Below are 23,782 nucleotides of genomic sequence, written 5' to 3' on the forward strand. Positions count from 1 at the left end.
GGCAATAGATGTTAGCTCAGAGCTGGTCTTCCTCAGCAAAAAGAGGAGGATTAGCATGGATGTTAGCTCAGGGCTGATCTTCCTCACAAACAAACAAACAAAAAAACACAACCAACGGAAAGATAAATACTAGTTCTGGAGATATTAAAAATGTGCTTTAGTACGGCATGGGAGTCAATAATATTGTAATCACTTGAGTGGTGACAGACGGTGGTTGGACTTATCGTGGTGATCATTTCATAATGTATAAAAATATCATGTCCCTATGTTGTACACCTGAAACTAATACAGTATAGTACATCAGCTATAATTCAACAGAAAAAAACTGCCAGAAAAATCTTTTTAAATGTCCTTCATAAGATCACTACAGTACAGAAATATCCACAACAATCTTATAAAGCCGGTGATGTTATGGTTTCCACTTTGTAGAGGAAGAACTGAGATCTAACAGCTTGTCCAAGCTGTCACACCTAATAAGTGGTGGAGTCCTATTCAAAGCAAGGGTCCTGTCTCTTAACCACAAATCCTATGAAGCAGTAATTCATTGCACAGCGCTCTCTTCTTCTAGTTTAGAAGAGGAGCTGGCAAACTACGGCCCACCAGCTAAGAATGGCTTTTGCATTTAAAAATGGTTAAAAAACACCAAAATAATAATAATATTTTGTGCCACATGAATATTATGTGAAATTCAAATGTCAGTGTCCAAAAATAAAATTTGGAATTTCATCAATAAAAAAAATTATGAAAATTTGTTTTTTCTCTTACAAAAGTACCTATATAATATCTCCGATTTTACCTCTTGGCCTACAAAATCTAAAATATTTACTGTCTAGTCCTTTACAGAAAAAGTTTGCCAACCCCTGGCTTAGAGAGCTGTAAAAATATATGAGTAAAAATATGTGATAATAATAGCCAACATTTGTTGAGGGCTTAGTATGTGACAGTTCCTGGACTATGCATTCTGTGTGTGTTCTCTCATTTCATCCTTTCCACAATGCTTTGCGGGAGACACCATCAATTCCCCCACTCTAGTGAGAGAATTGAGACTGGCCAGCCCAGCACAGCAGAATCCTAACCCACGCCCCCTACTGACCACTCGACGCATCTCCAAGTCGGTCCTGGCTTTGAATGAAAGAACATGCATCAATAAAACCCAGGAACGACCCCAAATCTTCACTCATTCATTCACCCACCCTGTCACGAATGCCTACCCCCTACCAGGCACTGTTTCCAGTGGGAAGGATCTAACAGTGAACAAGACAGACAAGGCCCCTGACCCCACAGAGCTTTCACTCCAGGTGGGGAGACAGACAATAAACAGACAAGAAAGTTTCAAGTGGAGACAAGAGCTATCCAGAAAATAAAAGAGGGTGATGGAGTGGTGGTCTTTGTCTCCTATACTGTCTTAAGACCCTCACCCACTAAGACGAGCTCAGCTGTACACTGGTTAAAATCTAACGACCTGAAGAGGCCTCAAGTCACTACAACATTCAGCAAGAAGCCAAGGTAAACTAAACAAAAGGCTCTTTAGAATCATCAGCCACATCATAAAGAGTCCTGGAAACAGAGGGGGGGAAAAGGCAATTACTTTTAGAACGAAGGAGGGAAGGAAAAAGGAAGAGGATGTGAAAGGATGGAGGTGCAACAGCCTGCCCAGTGACATGGCATCCTGGAACAAGGGATCCTAGGGTGCTCCTAGGGTGGGGGGTGGGGAGGCCAGGGCTGTCCTGAACGCTTCACTTCACACCGTGTGTGTGTGTGCGCGCGCGCGCTCTCCGGTGGGGGGCCGAGAAAGGCAGGCCCCGGGCTCCCACCGTTCGCCTCCAGGTCCGGAGAGAACTTTCGAAATACAGCTGCGCCGGGGATTCCGCGCCCACCGTGCAGCGAGGCCGGGCGCCAGCCAGCCCGACTTCTGGGGCCGCATTCCGCTCACTACCGGGTACCTGGCTCCACCTTAGCTTGTCCAGAAAACGATTACCTAACTCAGGAGGCTGCGGCGTTTCGGGAGAGGACAAACTTCATCCCACCGCAAGCCGCCCGCAGCCAGCGCTCCGGACACGGGGCGGGAGGCGCCCGGGAGGCCCGCAGCATCGCGGCCCCAGCCCGCGGGCGGGCGCGCGCGCCTCTCCCCGGCTCCCGCCCTCGGCGGCGCCGCCCCTTTCCCGCCCCGGCGCGCCCGGCGCGGTTGCATCAGAGCGGGCGGGAGCGGCGCACGTGGAGCGGCGCGCGCGGTCTGAGCTGCGGCGCCGGGGAGATGCCCGCGCCCGCGCGATCCCCCGTCCCGGGTCGGGCCCGGGGGCGCGCTCGCCCTCCCGGTGCCCGCGCTCCCCCGCAAGCCGCCGGCGCCGCGAACCAGTTGGCACCAAGCACTCGCGGCCCCGCGCCCTGCGAAGCCCCCGTGGAGGTCCCCGGGCCCTGCGGAGACCTGAGCTCTCCGGGTGCTCCACCTCCAGGGTCCCCGGCCGCCGCCGATGGGGATCTGGGCGGCGGCGAGCTCCGGACACTCACCTGACGATCGAGTCCCGCGCCGGGGGCGCCCGGCTGCCCTGGCCGCGGCTGGTCCCGGCCTGGGCGTCCTGCAGCCGCCGCTGCCCGAGCAGGCCCTCCCCGCCGCCACATCCGCCGCCACCGCCGCTGCTGGCGCGACAGGGCTCGGGGAGACGGCGCGGCGGGCCCGGGGGCTGCGGCGGGCGGCGGAGCCGGCGCAGGAGGAGCGGCAGGCGCGCGCTCATGGCGATACGGCGGGGACGCGGCCGAGCGAGGGGCGGCACGACCTCCCGCGACGCGGAGATGCGGCTGCCGGGCACAGGGACGCGGCGGCGGCAAGTTCCTCCCGAGGGCTGCCGGGCGGGCGCCAGGCAGGGGAACCCGGCTTGGCCAATAACGGGCCGGTGGCAGGAAGGACCTGGCTCTTCCTCCTCAGCCGGCGCGGGGCCCCTAGGGGGCACTGCACCTAGCGACCGTGACGTGGGAGGGCGGGGGCCTGCCGGACGCGGGGTTGCTCATCCGAGTCGCCTGGACGTCAAGCGCAGGCTTTCCAGCATTTTCATCGCTTCTTGAAAGGTGGCTAGCAAGCAAGATCAGAGGAGGGTGGGGCTCAGGCCGGGCCTTGAGAAAGTACATCCTTCCTCGGCCTAGGATGCTGATACCACCCTGCCCTTAGATACAGGGGTGGGGTTTATTAAGCTGGAGGTGGCCTAACAGTGAAGAGTGTGTGGGCCTTGGAGTTCAAATGCTGACTTTGTGGCCTTAGGCAAAGTACTTAACCTCTGTGAGCTTGAGCTGCCTCATCAGTTAAAATGATGAGATAAGGATACTGTGTTTATAATTTCATCAGGATTATGATTCCCAAGTAAAGTGGGAATAAAACTAGTCCAAATGATAAACACTGGTTTTCCATCGGCTAAGCACTGTGCTACGTGCTGGAAACACACTTCATTTAATCCTAAAAATGAAATGAGTGTTATCCTGGTTTTCAGCCTTGGGGAACACCGGGGCCAGAAGTCAGTTGGGTTATTGGCGGAGCTGGAAGTTGGCCTGACTCCAATGATCATGTTCTCTCTTTTTTTTTTTTGTGAGGAAGATCAGCCCTGAGCTAACATCCATGCTAATCCTCCTCTTTTTTTGCTGAGGAAGACCGGCTCTGAGCTAACATCTATTGCCAATCCTCCTCCTTTTTTTGTTTCCCCAAAGCCCCAGTAGATAGTTGTATATCATAGCTGCACATCCTTCTAGTTGCTGTATGTGGGATGCGGCCTCAGCATGGCTGGAGAAGCGGTGCGTCAGTGCGCCGGGATCCGAACTCAGGCCGCCAGCAGCGGAGCGCGCGCACTTAACCGCTAAGCCACGGGGCCGGCCTGGTACATATATCTTTAACCACAGCTGATGATTTTCTGAGAATAAATTCCTAGATGTATAATTACGGGGTCAAAGATTATGAATTTTTGATGTTATTGCTCCATATTACCAAATTCATTTCTGAAAAATCTACACCAACTTATAGTCTCATTTATTTGGGAGTAACCATCTCTCTCCATCCTTGACAATTTGGGGTAATAATTTTAACGAAATTTCTGTATGGCATGGAATTACATGATTGTTCTGCAACAACTCTCTATGGGTTTCTTGCACTTCGCATTTCTTCCTGTCTTGTATTAGTCTTGTTCCAGGCTATCATTGCAAGGACATTTGTATAGTAAACAGCCTTGGAAAACAGAGATAGTGTCTCCTTCTGGGGCAGGAGCAGATATGTTTGCTGTCCAGAGAGTGAAGATAATGTCTCCCTTCAGGGCAAAGATTGGGCAGGTTTGCTAGTAGCAAAGGTTAGGGATTTTTGATTTAAGATTAGGGATTCCTAAATGTAGGGTTCCTGAGCTGTGACACAAAGCCACTGTGTTTAGTGTGCACCTGGGCTGCTCTGCACTGCCCCCCGTGGGCCTGGTGGAGCAAAAGGGGAACCGAGGCACTCGAGAAGCTCCTGCTGCCTGCTGTGCTGGGAGTCAAGACATCCTTTAGCTCCGACCTAGGAGTCTTGTGTCTTCTGCCAACATCCATGAAACTGAGGCAGGCTAACATGTTAGCTTGCAAACCGAGCACAATCTCAGACCCTTTACAGTTGCTAACAGTAATTTCGGAGCTGAGTGTTAAGGAACACGCAGGTTTTCTCCTGGATGGTGAGGGAAGGGCCGTGCGGAAAAAGGGAGCAGCTCCTACAAAGGCAGAGACAGATTTTGGAGGGCTTTGTAGAGGATTTGATTCTGTTTGTGTTTAGAAATATTATGCTGGCTAAGATTGGAGGGATAGAGGTGAGCAAGTGTGTTAGTGGGGAAAACAGTGGCAAGACAGCCAGGGAGGAAGCCGTGGTAGTAGGCCAAGACAAAGGTACAAATTCGAGCAAGGAGCTTCAGAGGAATTAGGAGTGCTAGACTGGGGAGAATGACAACTCGGGTGGAGATGTCCTGTGGGAAAAATTCTCCTCACACTCAGGAGGCAAGTCTGAAGTAGAGATGGTGTTTTAGGAGATGGAGTATAAATGGTAGTTTCAACCTTAGGTGAGTTCACGATATTAGAGGTGAATGGAGTGGAGACCCTCTGGTCTCACAAACCTGAGGCTTACAGAGGCCAGGCAGATGATATAAACTAGTGAAGTGGACCAGGTGAAAAATTTGCCCCAAGAAGCAATAGGTTCTGCAGACTTTCTATGACGTATGTTCACTTTACGTTAAGAGGAGAGCTTTTACTTTCTGTCTAAAACATTTGCGTTCAAGTGCTCCATGGTTGTTTTAAATTTGCTGACCGAGTCTATAGTCTATAACAGAGACAAAGGAACAGTCTCCTCAAAGGTTAAGGCAAGTCACTACCTTTTAGGGTGATTTTCATCTTTGGACTCCCTCCTTGGATCTCAGAGTCACCTCATCAGAATCCAGGCCAGATCTTTTTTTTTTTTTTTTAAAGAAGCTGGCAATTTGGATTTTTATGTTTAACCTCTTTAAAGTTGTGCCAGCCAGATTCAGCCTCTGGGCCACCAGTTTATAGCCTCTGATTTAACTGGTCTATACGAAAAGGAATCAGCTTACCCCATGGTCTTGTGGTGGTTATATGAGAACTACATGGAGAGCCATACATGGCCATACAAACAATAGGATATTTGCGGGCTTGTATTTGACCCACAGAGCAGATAATTTGCTCACTATCCAAGCCGTGTTCTTTTACGTTGAGCTGAATAAACATGGTTTTACAACCAATGAAGTGGAACTGCTAGCTTCTCTCTTTCCTATTGTATGATGCATGGTGACTAAGCCATCGTCAGGAAAATCGAGCTTTGTGGTTTTTCATAGATACATAAAGTGAACTTTGCCCAAGGGCATATGCCACTATTGTAAAGTGGGCAAGTTTGTCTTTTGGCACCAAAAAATCTCAGCATTCTGGGCTCTTCTCTTCCAACCTCACTTGACTTCAACCCCACAGCTGCATGCTAGGTTGCTCTATGCTCTTCTCACATCATCAAAACCAGGTGTTGGGAAAGGCATTTGGTCTAAACAATTTCAGGGAAGGGTGTGATAATCCAACTCTCATATGACCATGTAGATTCTTAGCTTAAAAGGTTACTGGAAATCTCACTCTGGTATTCTATCAACCAAGAGATGGAAAAGGGGCACAGAGTCTTTTCCCTGACCTACTGAATAGGAACTCTAATGATAGGTAGTGGATGACACTGGATTCTGGAGGGTGGGTGCTGTGAATTTTACAAAGCAACTTAGTCGGGGGCCGGCCCGGTGGTGTAGCGGTTAAGTTTGTGTGCTCCGGTTTGGCAACCTGGGATTCACGGGTTCGGATCCCAGGCACGGACTTCCGCATTGCTTATCAAGCCATGCTGTGGTGGCGTCCCATATACAAAATAGAGGAAGATGGGCACAGATGTTAGCTCAGGGCTAATCTCCCTCAGCAAACAAAATAAAAGACATATAGACATGTTAATTAGCAAAGAAGTTGAAGCAGTTTCTTTTATTGTAACCCCTTTCTGGCTGATAGAATTGAGTGTAGCTACCGCTGTCCAGATAGAGGAAGTTATGTAGCATAGAGAATGTGAGAGCTCTTGAAGTATTAACATTTGCTCTTGAAAATAGAAATTAAATTTTTCTTTACATCAAGACTACTTAACAGACAAATGTTATGCATGTTTAACAGCTGTATATATAGCTCATTACAAACCTGCTGATTTTAAAGATTTTTTTTCTTTCCCCTAAGGATTTATGTGTAGAATTTACACAGGGCATGGGTTTTCCTTTTTTGTTTTATTTTGTGAGGAAGGTCAGCCCTGAGCTAACATCCGTGCTAATCCTCCTCTTTTTGCTGAGGAAGACTGGCTCTGAGCTAACATCTATTGCCAATCCTCCTCCTTTATTTCCCCAAAGCCCCAGTAGATAGTTGCATGTCACAGTTGCACATCCTTCTAGTTGCTGTATGTGGGACGAGGCCTCAGCATAGCTGAAGAAGCGGTGCGTCGGTGCGTACCCAGGATCCGAACCCAGGCCACCAGTAGCGGAAGGTGCGCACTTAACCGCTAAGCCACGGGGCCAGCCTCATGGGCATGGGTTTTCTAATGTCATTTGCTTCTCTACAACTGAACTCTTATGACTTACAGAAAACTCCATCTATTTTCAACCTCAAGGTAGAACAACAAGATTAGGTAAGTCTGATGGATCCTCAGTATGTTTAGAAACTCTCTACTCCAAATTTATTTATTTATTTTTTTTGCTGAGGAAGATTTTGCCCTGAGCTAACATCCGCTGCCAATCTTCCTCTTTTTGTTGCTTGAGGAAGATTCACCCTTAGCTAACAACTGTGCCACTCTTCCTCTACTTTATATGTGGGTCACTGCCACAGCATGGCTGACAAGTGGGGTATGTCCACGCCCGGGATCTGAACCAGCGAACCCAGGCTGCCAAAGTGGAGCACGCGGAACTTTAACCAGTAGGCCGTGAGACCATTTTCCTCTGTATGAGGAAAGTTAGGCAACCTATATTTTCATTTAATGGGGTAGGGTATTATGCTTATATTTGGAAATAAAATTGCTTTAGAAAGTGTCTGTAATTATCAAATTTATTAGCATGCTTTGTTCCCTGTAAAATTTTTGTCTATCAAAGAAAATTCAGAACATGAAGTTACACAAAAAAACCTTAATTTGTGCCAAAAAATTTTATATTAATTTTTGATTCAATAATGAAATAGTTAAAAGGATGCCTTCTGTTACTACAAAGTAAAAAAATAAAAAAGATAATCTAGTGATTGATCTAACTTAGCCACCTATCAAGAAAACAAATACCATCCCGAACAAAATTCAACATTTTAAAAGAAATCCAAAGACACAGGAAATGGTCTGTCACGGGCCACTGAAACACGGGATATCATCATTACCCTGAACCATTTTCTGCATGGCCCATAAGGCAAGACCAAGTATTTTAACTAAATGTCACTTGGAAAAATCTTGACCATTCTAGAATAAACACATAAATTCACACTGTAATTTACTTTGTACTTTACAAACTTTATTAAATAATGAGCATTACTAACTTTCATTATCTTATATACAGTATTTAAACTATGTTTTCCTAGATGCATTTTTTTTTTTGCACAAAGAATAGAGTACGTGAAAAGTGAACTTATAAAAAAAACTGAACCTTCAGTACAGAGACCTAATAAGAACTTGACATACTTTTAAGTACATATAACTTTTTTCCCCAATTATATACATCCCTATCCCACTTCCAAAAAAAAAACTATTTTAAACAAAAGCACTTAATTGATAACTTTGAGGAAAAATAAGAACATGATTATATATATACACACAGCTCTCAAAATCTGCATCCTGGCTGACAGAAGTGTTCTATAAAAGTACAGATTTGTCCTAGAACCTACAGACAACCACCGAGACATTTTATACAGTAAGACATCCACCTTCGTGCAGCGGGGTGTAGTCCTATAGGTGACATCAAGGTCAGGCAACAAGACACCGGTGTGAAGAATTAATAATTTCTGAGAGGAAGACCCCACAGTAATATGGATAATACAGTATTTGGGTCATACAAACTAAAAAGCAAAAACGGGAAACAGCATTCCTGGGACGAGAGGCAGGTAACTTTGTTTTGTAAAAGCACTTACAAATACCTCTTGTAAGTCTAAGAATATGCTTTCTTACTATGCTTCTCTTTTCTGATGCTGCTTACCTCGAAAACTCCTATCATTTTTAAGGAAAGATAATGAAAGGAATGTGTGCAGAACCATGCTAGTCAATATGGACTTTGTTTCATAAGCTACAAGAAGAAGAGTATGGAAAAGCAAGAAACTGGGGTAATTTTTTGTTATTGAAAAAAAAAAAACGAATGCCTTAGGTACCTGTGTGTAACATAAGGATGGTCACATTTTATGTTTTACAGTTAAGAAAAAGAGGCATAGGAATTAAAAAGAGGAAGTGAATGATGGTTTAAGATGTCACCGATTCAAATCAACATCATCGCTCAACTTTAAATAAAAAGCCCAGATCCCCTTTCCCTACACATATTATCGTATCTTTTAAAACGAAAACTGAGAGGCTGGCGGAGGAGCCACAGCATGCAAAATGGCTTAAAATGAGAATACAAAGGCCACTGTTTGAGAAAACATTCTTGTTGCATTGACGAGAGTCTTCAATAAAATAGAATATTTTTATAAAGTAGCAATAAATCTGCCTTCATTTTTCTCTTTAGCTTCTTTGACTTTGCTTTTTACTCATAAGGTCTTATTTTTGTTTTTCTGTTTCCTTCCATAAAGAGTTATATTAGTATGTAGTATCACAATGAACCGCTATTTAAAGACCATAATTACAACATAAAAGATGGTATTAGTTAGAACTTGGTAACCAAAGATTCTGTTTTTTTATACACCTCACAACAATGAAAAAAGGGCCCCCATGCTTTGTCTGAATTAGAAAATAAATTTCACTGCAGTCAACGAAATCTTCAAGGTTAGGATCAGGTCATTTGGCTGAGTATAAAACTCACGCAAGTCCATATACAAAGCTGCTTTGCACAGGGTAACTTTAAAGTGCTTTGTTTTATTTTAGCTTATGGTTTACTTCGTGTTGATTAGACAGGCACAAAAAATAGTCTGAAGGGCTCTATTTCCCCCCTCTTTCAATTGTAATATGATGAGATAATCAAGTTGTTCTCAGATGTCGACGCGTCATTTCTAATAAGTCAATGTGTTCTTTCTTGCGCTTGGTTTTAAGCCATTAAAGGAATCATTCATTTTACCCCAGACATCAAAAAATAAACGTGAAAAGCAGCACATTCTCCAGGCCTTGTCCAGGAATACAGTTAAGGATTTTTGCTAGAGAAAACTGGTCTTGCTACATTCTCATTTCCAATAGTTACACAATTTCTGCATTATAATGAACTGATGTAGGAATACGAGCCTAGAAACCCTAAAATGGACACCATAGATTATACTCCAATTAGAGATCTCTAGCTTCAATTATTCTAGGGTCTTGCCACAAATGTAACAAAAATGTCAGATGTAAACATCATCCTTTAAACGTGGCTTCTGGATAACACGAGAGGATTATTGCATTTCTTAAAGTCTGGGCACAATTGTCAGGATATGGGGGCAAAAATCTCATGGCCACGTGTTAAAAAAAAAAAATGCCTACAAATTTTCGAGTAAGATTGACTTACATGAAACATGAAGACAATCAGTATCAGAAAACACACTGTTAGATGCTGATATTTGCTACAGTACAATCCTGGCTGGATCCTCAGCCATTTCAAAAAGTTGTGCTGTTAAAAGAAAGTATATTTTACACCTCTGGTTGTTACAAAATTGTTTTAATTTGGTACATATAAAACACCTCTCAGTATTTGTAATTTATGAGCAGAATAAGAAATTAATTCAGGCAGCTGCTACTAAGAACCTTAGGCAAAGCTGCTTGAACTAAGACATTGAAATTTTTCCCTAAGAGATTGGACAATATTTTGCTGATTGGGAGAAGGCCCCCTCCAGAGATAGTCATTCAGTTTATCAGAATCATCACACGATGTCAGATATGGCGAAATCCCCAGTTTGCCGCTCACTGACTTTTTTGGAGTACACGGACTACTCAAAGAGCACGACGTCTTGTTGCTGCAGACCTCAGAAAAGTCAGCATCCGTAATCTTTGGGTCAGATTTCCTTCTACGATTGTGAGAAGACTCTAGCTCTGACTCATCTTCCTCTGACTTTATTTCCACATAGTCATCTTCATCTCCTTCGGTCTCTTTGAAATTGGAAAAATAGTTCTGTGTGGCTATTTGGGCATTTAAAGGTGAATGTCTATTCACTACCAGAACTTTCCGTGAGTCTTGGAGTGTGAGATCTGAGCGTTTTTCGGTGCCCTGTTGACACGAGTCAGTAATACCTGGCAGCAAATCCTGGTGACTCTCGCACCTTGAGCTTTTGTGTAAAGACAGCAGCTGTTTCTTTTCCGTTTCACTAGGGTAGTTGATGGAGTCCACTGACTTGTTTATTAAGATTGAGGAAGATGACTGGGACCTGTTATAAGGCTGAGACTTAGCGCTGATTCCTTTCCAACCCAAAGAGTTGTAAAGATGGCCCTGACGTGAGTTCTCTTTGTGGGGCTGGCTGACCACCACGCTGTGTCTCTGTATGGAGCCCAGCAGAGGGTCGGAGGTTTGAAGAGAAGGCACGGAGCAAGCTGTGGACAACTGTCTTGGACTACTTTTTGTATTGATCTCGAAAGTGGGATATTTGGACTTCAAGTCTTGCTCTGGTCGGAGACAGAAATCTGCTAACTCTCCGTTACTATAGGTTGAATGCAGAAGCCAATCCTCGCTACCACATTGGGCCTGGGAAGGTGATGTAGACCTGAGGATGGAAGATTCTTGAGGGCTGGCCCAGCCATCCTTCTGAGTCTTAGCGGGAGTCTCTCTGAATACGATCTGGTCATATAGTTGGGAATACTCAGCAATCCTGGCACCTGGAAGGCAAATATTGAAACAATAAATATACACAGGATTATTTCTACAGGTGAAGATTAAGCAAATAAGAATATAACATTCTATTTATTTATTTTTTTAAACTTTATTTATTTATTTTTCCCCCCAAAGCCCCAGTAGATAGTTGTATGTCATAGTTGCACATCCTTCTAGTTGCTGTATGTGGGACGCAGCCTCAGCATGGCCGGAGAAGCGGTGCGTCATGCGCGCCCAGGATCTGAACCCGGACCGCCAGCAGCGGAGCGCACGCACTTAACCGCCAAGCCACGAGGCCGGCCCTAGAATATCACATTCTAACAAACATATTTTAAAAACTTAAACAGTAGACAGGACTTTTAAGTTAAGTTTGAGGATGTGTAACCATTGAAAACAAAGCAACACTAACAAAATAACCCGCTGTTTAATAAAAAATAAAAATGCCGCCTAAAAGTTGATTTAATTTGATCTAATTCTGGATTATTTTATTTCCACAGCAGGTCTGCACATGTTCATTACTTGTAATGAAAATTTCTAGTGTTCTTTACAAGCATGAAATAGTGGCAGTCCTAAAAAGAGACATTATAAAAACAAGACTGTCGGCACTTAAACCTGGTCAATGAAAAGTAGCTCAAGTAGTCATTAAAAGAAGCATGACCACCATCCACCAAGCAATGGCTACCCCTGGCTTCTCACCAGACTTGATTTTTCTCAGACAACCACTCCCGGAAAAGTCCGCTCCCAATGGCTGCTCTCGTTCTTCTTGTTTCCAGGCAGCCTTCTACTGCCTCTATCTGGAGAACCAATGTCTATGGGAGGTCCTCCCTTCCAGTTCTTCAAAACCATGTGTGTTGACTGACCCACACCTCCCTTCATATCTCCAAGAAGCCAGGCACTGAAGTCGATGCTTCCAAGACATTAGGAATGAACCATCTGTGCATATAATCGATAATCAAATGTCCTCTAATATTGGTTCCAGAACAGGATTTGACTGGTACTTCCACAAAAGCTATCACCACTTCAAATGAAGCTATGTGGCCATTCTGCTCTCAGCTCCACTTCTGAACACAGACATTTCTAAAGACACTAACAGAACCACGAAATGGACAGAGCATTCTCCTGGGCTAGGAATGATGTAAGAAAAAAAGCCCAGAGATGTCAATTTTGAGAGCTGTCTTCCCCTCCACTCCTCAATCCAGGTACTCACACGACCACCCCAGAATCAAAGAATTCCATGTGCCCTACAAATTGCTCAGACCACATCTACAGAGTCTCTACAAAGGGAATCTAGCCTACATAGGATGACCAGCAAGTGAAATCACATTTTCTTCTTTAAGTTATCTATATTTTTAGTAACCTGTTGTTAGTACATTATTCCTTGAATTTAAACTAAATATTGAGTTTCTGCCATTTCTTTCCAGTCTATCTTCTATGAGGACAGAAAACAATCTGTTATTCTGTGTGCCCTTTAACTGCAACCCCCTCGAACTGCTTGCCCCCTAGTCCCTGAAATCAGGGTATATAGTCTGTTTAACATCTCATTATAGATCCTATATTCAGATCCTTCAGGTTTTCAAGTCTAAATTCCTTCTAAGGACAGAGATTATTAGCTTAGAATTTTTAGTAACAAAAACTTGAGCTATTATTCCTTAAAGAACATATTAGAGACTCTCAACACCAATTAAGATTTGGCAACCCCTTAAGAGACTGAAAGTCTACATGGACACCAAGGTGCCCATGTTAGCCATCCTGAAATCTACAACGTTTTGTTAACTATGAAACCCAACCAAAGGCAGGTGGACCTTTGGTCAGCAGTCCCACCTGAAAGCCAGATGGTTTTGCCCAAGCCACTCTCATCTACACTATGGCCCTGAGCCTGATCCCACAGCTGAATCTGGAAGGTTCTGAACTTTCACAAGGTTCCAAGATGACAATTTTGGGGGAAGCAGTGAAAGCTAATTAAAAAATTCAGTTAAACTACTCCAGTATCCAAATTTAACCATGAAGTCTTGTGAGAACAATTAGCTCTTGACTTGAGAACACGGTGGCCCAGATTATCTGAAACCATGTATTATCCAAAATATCCATAGAATTTCTCTTGTCTTTTTCTTCCTTATCACACTCTCTTCTCCTTCCTTTGCTTCCTATTTACCTCTCAAGACCTTCCATAAGCCCTATCCCTTCCATGAATCCATTTCCAACTGATTTCTCTTCTCTGATGACTTATGTACTTAATGTGCACCATAATACTTAGCTATTGGTTATACACACATGCATGTACATGCATGCATGCACGCATACAATCCTGTGTTGCTAGTTGTTTTATATGGGCTAGTTTATTACTCCAGCTAGTCCATGAGCTTTTAATCTTGGAGAACAATCCCCACAGAGCACCAAGCATAGTTCTAGATAGAAAGTGGTCTTAAGAACTACTTAATCACTCAGATAATTTCTGGACTGCCTCCTTTTATTTTAAGCATAGTGTTAAAAATAGATGTGCTTTCCCTAAGACCACAGCACTGAGAGTGGAAAGGCAGCCTAGACACCAGGGGCATGGCAGGAAGGGGGAAGCAGGAAGACAGCCTTTGATTAAAACGCTTCCTATAGATAACTCATAATGGGCACAGTTTATCTTGTGATAATAAAAAGTTGACCATTTATAAATGCAGAATAAAAAGTACCTCACAAATAGACAATTTACTGTGCCAATCTAAGTTTTTGTTTTTTTGGTCTCAGCTTCACCTCTTAAGAGAGTCTATAATTTGCTTGATGCCAATGTGAACAAGAGACGGGCTTCCAGAGCAACGGCTGTCATTAAATAGATTCCCTTAGCCACATGCATAGGAAATAGCCAGCCCGAGAGGACACCTCTAGCCTAAAAAGCTTAGTATTAGCCAGCTGGATCAAAGTTGTCCCTAATCCTTAGTTTGGTATTAATAATCTTTATAGAACATGTACATTATCATTATGTGACAACCCCAGACTGTCTCTGGTTTATTTCTCCTTTGCAGGTTTAAAAGGTAGAGTTCTTATGATTCCAGATAAAAATTTGAAGTGATCCTTGCTGAGAGAAGTAGGAAATATTGTTTCAAGACAGAGGATATTACAGTCAATGTTTCTGATGTTGCTTGAGATGTAGACCAAAGCATAAAATGTTATGTTGCGTTCCCTACTTGACACAAGGAGGAAAATTCCTCAAGCCTGTATGGAGTTTTCTCCTACGTAAAACATCACAAGAAAATCGGAATTCAAAGGCCTCCTTGGTGTCAAAGACCATCAGGAGGAGCCTGACTGAATGAGATGGCCAGCATGCTACAACAGGCTCTAAAAGGTGGGAGCGACTAGACCTGGTTGGGTGATTTATAGGCGGATATCTGACCCGGGGCCTGTAGACCCCGGCTAGAGAGGTCAATAAAGGTGCTCGAGAGTTTCAGCAGGTGAATAGGGTGCTCCTCCTTCCGTACAACACCGAGAGCAAGCTCCTGGCAAAGTGGCAAGGCCCATACGAAGAAGTCTGGAGAATCGGTCCAGTCGATTACGACGTCCTGTGCCCAGATAAACAAGAGAGAGAAAAGGAGTCATCACGTCAACTGATTGAAAGCCTAGTGGGCACAGGAAGTGGTCTCGATCCACCCAGATGGAAGGTTCCTCAGGTCCAAGAGATGGCAGGCCCTAGGGACGTGCTCCTGCCAGACAGCAGGGGGAGACTCCACTCTCAGAAGATGACTTTGGAGAGATCTTCTCCTCTTTGTTGGGGAGAACGTCGATAGTAGCCCACCATGTCAAGAAAGGACCCTGACACAAAAGAAAAGATCCTATGGGGTCCCAAGAAGACGCCAGCAAGCAAACGAAAAAGGAGAACAAAACAAAAGCAAAAAGAAGCAAAAGAAAACCCTAAAGGGAACTCTATTAATACTTAAAGGGTGGGGGCCGGCTCCGTGGCTTGGCGGTTAAGTGCGCGCGCTCTGATGCTGGCGGCCCGGGGTCGGATCCCGGGCGTGCCCCAAGGCACCACTTCTCCATCCAGCGCGAGGCCGAGTCCCACGTACAGCAACTAGAAGGATGTGAACCTATGACATACAACTATCTGCTGGGGCTTTGGGGGGAAAAAAAATGAATAAATAAAATCTTTAAAAAAAAAAAGGGTGGGTAAAAAAAGAAGACTATTTTGTAAGCCCTAATGATTAAGTATTGAAGGACATGCTTCTCTCAAGGTTAGAGTTTTGCATTTTAATGGATGATCCATATTCAAAATAACCTGGCTCAGGACAATACCATTTTTCAAATGACAGTTTGCTGTCATAATCCATCATCATCAGAAACCTCAGTATTATATTTTTTCTCATTCTGAGGAGCCCTAACCTAGATTCAGTCAACAGTTGCACTGCCAATACACCACTGTTTCCAATGCCATCTATGCTCCCAAAATATTCCTTCTGCACCTGGAACTCGGTCACTTTTTCTACATATGACAAACCAGCTTAGCAACATGAGTGTTGGAAAGGGGACATGAATTAATTCAGCATATTACTGCAAGGAGAAAAATACATGCCATCTAGTCTCTCTCACATTCATACAAAAATCAATTTTAACCTTTATTTTCTTTAAAAGGAAGAACAACAACTCAAAGAGAGTCTGTAAAATCCTTCAGGTAGCAATTCCAGGGCTTAACTTCCCTGTCTGTTAATATAATTTTATTTATTTATTTATTTTTCCCCCAAAGCCCCAGTAGATAGTTGTATGTCATAGTTGCACATCCTTCTAGTTGCTGTACGTGGGACGCAGCCTCAGCATGGCTGGAGAAGCGGTGCATCAGTGCGCGCCCGGGATCCGAACCCGGGCCGCCAGCATTGGAGTGCGAGTACTTAACTGCTAAGCCACGGGGCTGGCCCATCCCTGTCTGTTAATACAATTTTACTGTATGATTAGTTCTAGGAAAAGAGTAAAGCTTTAGACAATCCTTAAATACTCCCAAACTTAAAAAAAAAGGATTCCCTATAGATTCTTGTCACGTCACTTGTAGATTCGTGGAGGGCTTGGAGATCCCCTTCTTATTCTTTGGTTTCCATGGAGATAAAGAAATCAACCCCAAAGAATGGAGGTTAGTGGCATCAACCTGGCCAGATGAGCCATGTCACCATCAAGCTGGGTATCTGAATGTGCCCTGATACTGGGCCACCTGGTTTTGCCATTAATTGGAGAACTATCTCCTCTCATTTGATACTGAGCTGGCCCTTTGTCAGAAAATCTAGTGCAAAGATTCTTAAAATATGACTGAAAGCCTACATTGTTTAAAAATGCAGATTCCTAGGCCTACCCCCAGAAACCTCTCTGGATCTGTGGCTCCTCAGGTGAGGGCCACGGCCCTTGGGTTTTTCTTTCCACAACAACCATGAGCTTTATTCACATATATGCTCTTCCGTGGAGACTGGTATTAAGTTTTGTCCTTCAGAACCTTCTCTAATTTAGCCAGGGAATATGTGCTTCTTTATAATGGAGAAAAATGTCAAACCGTGAACATATCCTTCCTTTAATCCTAATCCTACCAATATCATACCTGAGATCCTGGTTTAGTTCTGCCCCACGAAGAAGGCTTGATGAAAAGAATTCAACTTCTCAGAAGCATACATGAGAATACCAAATGAGATGGTCTTAAATGCATGACAGCAGCTATTTTAAAAACTCAACTAGTGGGGCCGGCCCAGTGGCGTAGTGGTTAAGTTCGTGCACTCCGCTTCAGTGGCCCGGGGTTTGAGGGTTTGGATCCCAGGCACGGACCTACACACCGCTCATCAAGCCATGCTGAGGCGGCGTCCCACGTAGAAAATAGAGGAAGATGGGCACAGATGTTAGCTCAGCGAAAATCTTCCTCAAGCAAAAAGAGGAGGTTTGGCAACGGATGTTAGCTCAGAGCCAATTTTCCTCACCAATAAAAAAAAAAATCAACTAATACCCAAAATACGTGAGAAAACAACTGAGTTAGAATGTGAACAGCTAAAAAAAAAAAATGCACAGAGGGCTCCTTTTTGTCTTTGTTAGCATGCGTAGGCATTTTTGTTGGGATTCAGGAGCCAAGAGCAATCCTATTCCATATGCTTCAAACCCTAAAAGCTTACACAAACTACTCCTCCTAACACACTACTGATACACAAGCAGCAGCTCTGGACGCCACAAGTGAAACCAATTGCTATTTTTCACACTTCAGATGAAATTAAGAAAACTTCCTACAACATCAAATCTGTAGTGACCAGGTTACATGCACAACGAAACTCTCTGAGACCACATCACCTCCGCCTTGTGGGATTCGGCGAAGTGGGAAAAGGTGAGTAACAGCCCCGTCTGTTAGTCAGTCAGCCTGTGGTCTCACTGCGAAAGCGTGAACGTCTGAGTGACAATGTTCTCAAATTTAAGGACACTTACAACCTGAAAGCTGCTCTCACATCTTACTTTCGAGAAGGAAGAGAAGCAGTGTGAAGGAACGTACCGATGGCCGCCCCTCCTTGCTTCTTATCTTCCAAGATGGCTGCCAGATCCTTGTGCGCGGATTTATGCTGCTGGCTGGCCGGGGGCTGCTCCAACTCTGGGCTTTTCACTCTTAAAAGTTGATTTGCCTTCTTGATCTTCTGGCTGTACTGCCTCGCCATCATAAAAACCCTGCTTTTTGTCTTATCTGTGGCTTCCATTCCAGGGTCAGGGTTGTCCAGGTCTGTTTGGGACAGGCTGCCGTGGGCCAAGTCGTAGGGGTTTTCCATGGGAGGTACTTCACTGGCCAGAGAGAGCCGGTTCAGACTCATAAAGGAGCCTTCTTTAGAAATCAGGTCATCTTCAAACGGGCAGTGCGCCCGGCCAGCTCGGCCAGGCCTGTCTTTCAGTGGCGAAAGGAAAGCATGGCTCTGGGGAAGTGAGAGCATGGACACGGAATGCCCTGCCTCTCTGCTTAGCTTAGGCGTGCTCTCGGCATGCAGCCTGTCTTGCACATCATCTTTGGTAACCGGAAATGCTGCGAGGAGCCGGTCCCTGGCTTTGTCTTCATTTTTCTTGATGTAATTTTCCAGGTCATTCCAGATTTCGTCTACTTCTTCAGACAGTTTATCAGATATAGACTTATCAGCCACAGACAAGTTACAGCTGGAAGAGTTATATAGCAAACTCAAATAATCATGATCAGAGGGTCCCTGGGGGTAAGGTGTCTCGTCCTCGCTGAACTGGAGGCTATCCTGGGAGACAAAGGGCCTCAGACTGTCACAGCACGCAAAGTCGGCTTCCAGACCCAAGAAGGTGCTCCTCTTGGAGCGCTTTAGGCTGCTGCATTTGAAATCCAGTGAGGGTGGGTCTGGGAGCCTGATGGTATCATAGATGTTTTCCTCAACCACCTGCAGCTCAGGGGTGCTTTGGTTCGACATCTCTTGACCTGTTAGAGCGCCATCTCTCTTTGTGTGCAGAGAGCTCTTCTCATGGCCAACTTGCCTCTTTGAGAAGGCTAGGTCCGGGGTGCTCTTGGGGCGAACAGAGTCCCTGGCTGATTTGAGGGGAGTGGATTCAGCCTCTTCCCGTTTAGCAACCATTAGTTTTAAGTCCTCATAACTTATGTTATCATAGACATGGTCTATATCATCAATAGTCAACTCTATAGAAGACCCAAAGGGAGTCATTCCATCCTGCCCTTCTGTTTTAGGGTCACTCTGCAGTTCCCTCCGGGGGCTGTACTGAGAGCCATCACTGTCCCTAATTCTTATTTCAGGGGGGCATGTGTTGCTCTCGCCAGCACTGCTGGCCCGCCTAACAACCCTGTGTCCAGAGCTGGCAGTCTCCGTGGACTCAATCTGTCCCATATGCCAACTGCAAGGGCGACTCGAAGTGCTGTCTTCGCACAGTCTGGTCGAGTTCAAATCTGAAGAGGAAAAGGATGGCACGAACATCTGATAATCATCTTCATCATCCTCATTCTCCTGTGGGGACCGTCGACTGGGAAACAAGGCTTGCCTGATCTGATGGTCCGTCCAGATGTTTCTGACGGCCCCACCCCCGCGAAGCACGCTGATAATGGCAGACCCACTTGGCTGACTGCTCCTCTGGGCGGGAGATGGCCCTGCTGAAGTCAGCTGGGGAGATCCTTCCTCTCTGGAAACCTGAGGACAGAAACATAGGGATTGAATTACGGCACCATGGACACATAACTTATGACCTTCTCCTGTATTTACACATTGCCTCTGCCACCAGACTGTAATATTCTTAAAGAAAATGATAAGTAAACATTGTTGATTTTAACTGAGTTGAAAAGCACTTCAGATTTTTGCAAAAGGGGCAGAAAGGACAGGAATTGATATTTACTTAGAAATAGGCTAGGCCATTTGCAGACATTCTCCAAACTTCATGTTCACAATCTCTCTATGAATTGGATATGATTGTACCAGTTTCACAGTAAGGAAATCCAGGCTCAGAAAGATTCAGTAACTTGCTCTCCCTAGTCAGTAGAAAGGCTAGGACACAAACCTGGGTCTGATCCAAATCCCTTGCCCCAATGCAGGGAATTAGCTAAATACAGAAAACTCAGATAATTCAAATAATTCCGATGTGCACTTGGCAAATAACATTATATAAATGAATAGATACTGTGGTCAAGGGCCACAGTATCTGTTTCTATGGGGGGCTTGACTCCTAGGCATCTTATTGTGGTTTCCGGTATACCAGAAGCCCCTGTCAGAGATCTAATTGCAGATTAGATCTGCAATTGCAGATCTAATTGCAGATCCAAGGGTATCCCTTAAATCTGCAGACCTGCCATGAATCTGACCAGCACTGCCTAGGTTTACAGATTCTAGGCAAAGAGCCTTCGTTGAAGGAATGCAATTTAATCCATTACTGAGCTATTTAAATTCTTATTTTCTTTCAAAATATGTTTAATTAAGTAATATTTAGATGCCTGTTAGGAAATAAAATATGAGTGACATTAATGATTTCTAATCAAAGAAAACAACGGGTCTTTTATAACTTGGAACCTTTCCTGATGGAGCTCAACTATACAGACAGGGAGTGGACTGCACACTTGCTCTCTGTAGGGATAAGGATTTGCTTCAAAGAATTGAAAGGGTTAAGACCCATTCAAACTGAGTACCAGGGACATATTTTCTGATCAAAACCCTATAGTAACCTATTGGAAATGTCAAATTAGCAAGAACTTTTCATCACTTATCAGTGAAACTAGATACATAATGCTTTGGAATATCTATCTATAAATATGTCTATCTGTCTGTGTGCCTATCTATCAGGGAGGGAAGAGAAGAGTCAGGAGGGCAAGAATAAAATTTCCTCCTGAATGTCATTTTTCTATTAAAAATTTAAAATAAAAATGAATCCAATTGGTCATTTAATCTTTTGTTCACTTTTTTCACATAGTAAAACTGTGGACTATTTGAGGCCTAGGAATAAATGAATACACACACATATGGATATACGTATATACATATATAATATTATATTTAGAGTTTTAATGTTTCTTTTTTAATCCTTTAGTATCTCTCCCTTTTCATCTTACACTGCACTGGTAAAATGTTTAGAAAATATAGGCACCAGTAACTACATTTCATAAAATAAAACAAGTTAATATTAACTAGTTAAATCACAACAAAACACTTTGAAAGTGCAACAAAATGATTTTGTGCACAGCCAGAAGTAACACCTTCTTAAAATATTTCATCCCAGAAAATTCCCAGGTGTTTTAGAAAATCAAGAAACCTGAACTATTAATATCAACGTATATTTTTAAGATAATCACACTTGAAATGAAGATAGCAGGACTTTGTCAGCCGAAAATTTACAGCAAGTACATCATCAGGAGAATGGAGGAAGCTCTTAGATTAAGAAATAATCAGTATATGGATTGGAAACAACATACAAGCATGTAGTTTAGATACCTCGACTTCACCAGAGCCAGGATGAACATTTTTTTTTTCTGTTTTTCCACATTCTCACCACTACAGCTATTTAATAATAATATAATAGCTATCATTCATGGAGCACTTGCTTTGTGCCAAATACTGTAGTAAGCACTTTTAAAAACATATTATTGCAGGGGCCGGCCCCGTGGCTTAGCGGTTAAGTGCGCGCGCTCCGCTACTGGCGGCCTGGGTTCGGATCCCAGGCATGCACCGACACACCGCTTCTCCGGCCATGCTGAGGCCGCGTCGCACATACAGCAACTAGAAGGCTGGGCAACTATGACATATAACTGTTTACTGGGGCTTTGGGGAAAAAAAGGAGGAGGATTAGCAATAGATGTTAGCTCAGAGCCAGTCTTCCTCAGCACAAAGAGGAGGATTAGCATGGATGTTAGCTCAGGGCTGATCTTCCTCACACACAAAAAAACATATTATTGCATTTAATCTTTATAACAACTCTGTAAACTGGGAAACTAAATCTTGGTAAGGTTAACAACCTGCCTACAGTCCATACAGCTTATAAGAGGCAAAAATGGATTTGAATCCATGTCTTAATCCAAAGCTTATATACGAGCTTAACCTCTCTCACTTTCCCTATCTATCCATCAATCCATCCATCAATCCATCTAGCCAACCATCCATCTACATATACATACATACACATATACATACACAAGGCCTCGGAATATCTGCTCTCCTCGCATTTAGTACACATTCATTACTGTTAGGAGACGGAATTTTATCACTAAGAAAAAAGTACTTTGGTGTTTTCTTTCTTTCTTGTCTTCAGATTTCATTAGGTTTAGTTAGTCCCCAAATGGAGACTTGGCTTGATCACTACTATAGAAAGTTTCCAGGAAGCTGCTGAGATTGTATCTCTAGAACTGACAGAGTGATTCCCCCACCTGGTACTGAGCAGGGCTTGGCTCCATGAGCTAATTTGACCGCCTTAAACAGCAGGCACCTTCTGCAATGTTTGTTTATGAAAACTAAGTAGATCAAGAAAATCAAAATCTCAAGCTATATTTCAGGACAATGAACTAATTAGTCTTATTTCAAAAGCTTCCAAACAAAAATATATACTACGTGAAAAAAATCCACACACCCTAATTTTAAGAAAATCACTGAGCGATAAGATTATGCTGATTTTTAGACATTTTACTGCATTTAGCTGAAAGATATAGCATTTATCAACAAGGTCACCTTGGCCCTGAGCTAAGGAAGGGTGCAAGTGGAACTGTGGGAAGAGATTTTCACAGCCATAGCCTGAGAGATACATGGACATTAAACAAGAAGCCACGATCAGTTCTCTAAGAACTGTTAATTGAGACAGTTGATCAGTAGCCATATTGGACATGGTCTCCTCAGGTCAGGATAGAATATCTAGTCTTCACAGGTAATAAATCTGGATCTACATCTTCTAATAACGCACACCCTTTTTATTCCCCATCTCCTAACCTTTTATCAGAGGAAGAAAAATCAAAACTTGGTATAGGGAAGTTTCATTATATCACATTTCACCACACCTCTCACACCAACAGCAAGACCCGATCCTTAGAAGGGGATCTTGGTGACCGAAGGCTAATGCTCTGAGAAGGGATCAATACTCAATATGCAAGAGCCTAGGTCTTACATGCACAGAGGCACAGGGCAATGTGAGGTGGGCCACACTAGCACTGTGCAGTGTAATATCCTAAGGTAACCTTATAGCTTCTGGGGGAGAGGTGGGGCAAAGGGATGAAGAAATCATTGTTTTAGTTCTGAGAGGCAGCAGGGGGAGGGAGGATGTTGATAAGGGGAAGTCCTCACTTAAACCTATTTTGAAATGTAAAATAATTGTTTCCACCTGGCATACTGGCCGGGGCTGAGATCTAGAAGGGTACTTACAAAAGGTGCCTAAAGTAAACATTCCAAAATAAGAAATGTAATAGTGCTTACCTTTTGGATGTCTTGTGCTGTTTCTGAAAAAGAAAAGTTTTTTGTTTTTATGTTTGAGAATTAAAAATGTTATCTCATACATAGGTAAGCATTGATATTTTATAAGACTTTTAAACACTGTTAATAATTGAATCCCAAGGGCCGGTACCGTGGCTTAGTGGTTAAGTGCATGCACTCCGCTACTGGCGGCCCAGGTTCGGATCCCGGGCGCACACCGACACACCGCTTCTCCCGCCATGCTGAGGCCGCGTCCCACATACAGCAACTAGAAGGATGTGCAACTATGACATACAACTATCTACTGGGGCTTTGGGGGGAAAAAAAAAAAAGGAGGAGGATTGGCAATAGATGTTAGCTCAGGGCCGGTCTTCCTCACAAAAAAATAAATAATTGAAGCCCAAG

The 23,782-nt window shown here is 43.8% G+C and overlaps 2 protein-coding genes across 10 annotated transcripts in view; both read right to left on the bottom strand.

Moving 5' to 3' along the window:
* The window catches only part of MTHFD1L (methylenetetrahydrofolate dehydrogenase (NADP+ dependent) 1 like), a 209,955-nt gene extending 206,904 nt beyond the window's left edge, over window positions 1-3,051 (bottom strand). The window contains exon 1 of one of the 3 annotated variants that reach the window (XM_087425142.1): window positions 2,509-3,050. In XM_087425142.1, the coding sequence (XP_087281268.1) occupies window positions 2,509-2,732 (224 nt within the window). In that variant the 5' untranslated portion in view covers window positions 2,733-3,050. Of the gene's footprint in view, window positions 1-1,978; window positions 1,998-2,508 lie in introns of those variants that run through there. The other 2 variants (XM_087425144.1, XM_087425143.1) reach the window with 2 other exon arrangements.
* A 4,975-nt stretch (window positions 3,052-8,026) lies between these two features.
* The window catches only part of PLEKHG1 (pleckstrin homology and RhoGEF domain containing G1), a 231,650-nt gene continuing 215,894 nt past the window's right edge, over window positions 8,027-23,782 (bottom strand). For all 7 annotated transcript variants that reach the window (XM_087425136.1, XM_087425139.1, XM_087425135.1 and 4 more), the window contains 3 exons: window positions 23,381-23,403; window positions 17,989-19,633; window positions 8,027-11,509 (listed from right to left, as the gene is read on the bottom strand). In XM_087425136.1, the coding sequence (XP_087281262.1) occupies window positions 10,449-11,509; window positions 17,989-19,633; window positions 23,381-23,403 (2,729 nt within the window). In that variant the 3' untranslated portion in view covers window positions 8,027-10,448. The remainder of the gene's footprint in view (window positions 11,510-17,988; window positions 19,634-23,380; window positions 23,404-23,782) is intronic.

The sequence above is a fragment of the Ceratotherium simum genome, chromosome 38, assembly GCF_057802395.1.
Source record: "Ceratotherium simum simum isolate JZ-2026a chromosome 38, ASM5780239v1, whole genome shotgun sequence".
Lineage (NCBI taxonomy): Eukaryota > Metazoa > Chordata > Mammalia > Perissodactyla > Rhinocerotidae > Ceratotherium > Ceratotherium simum.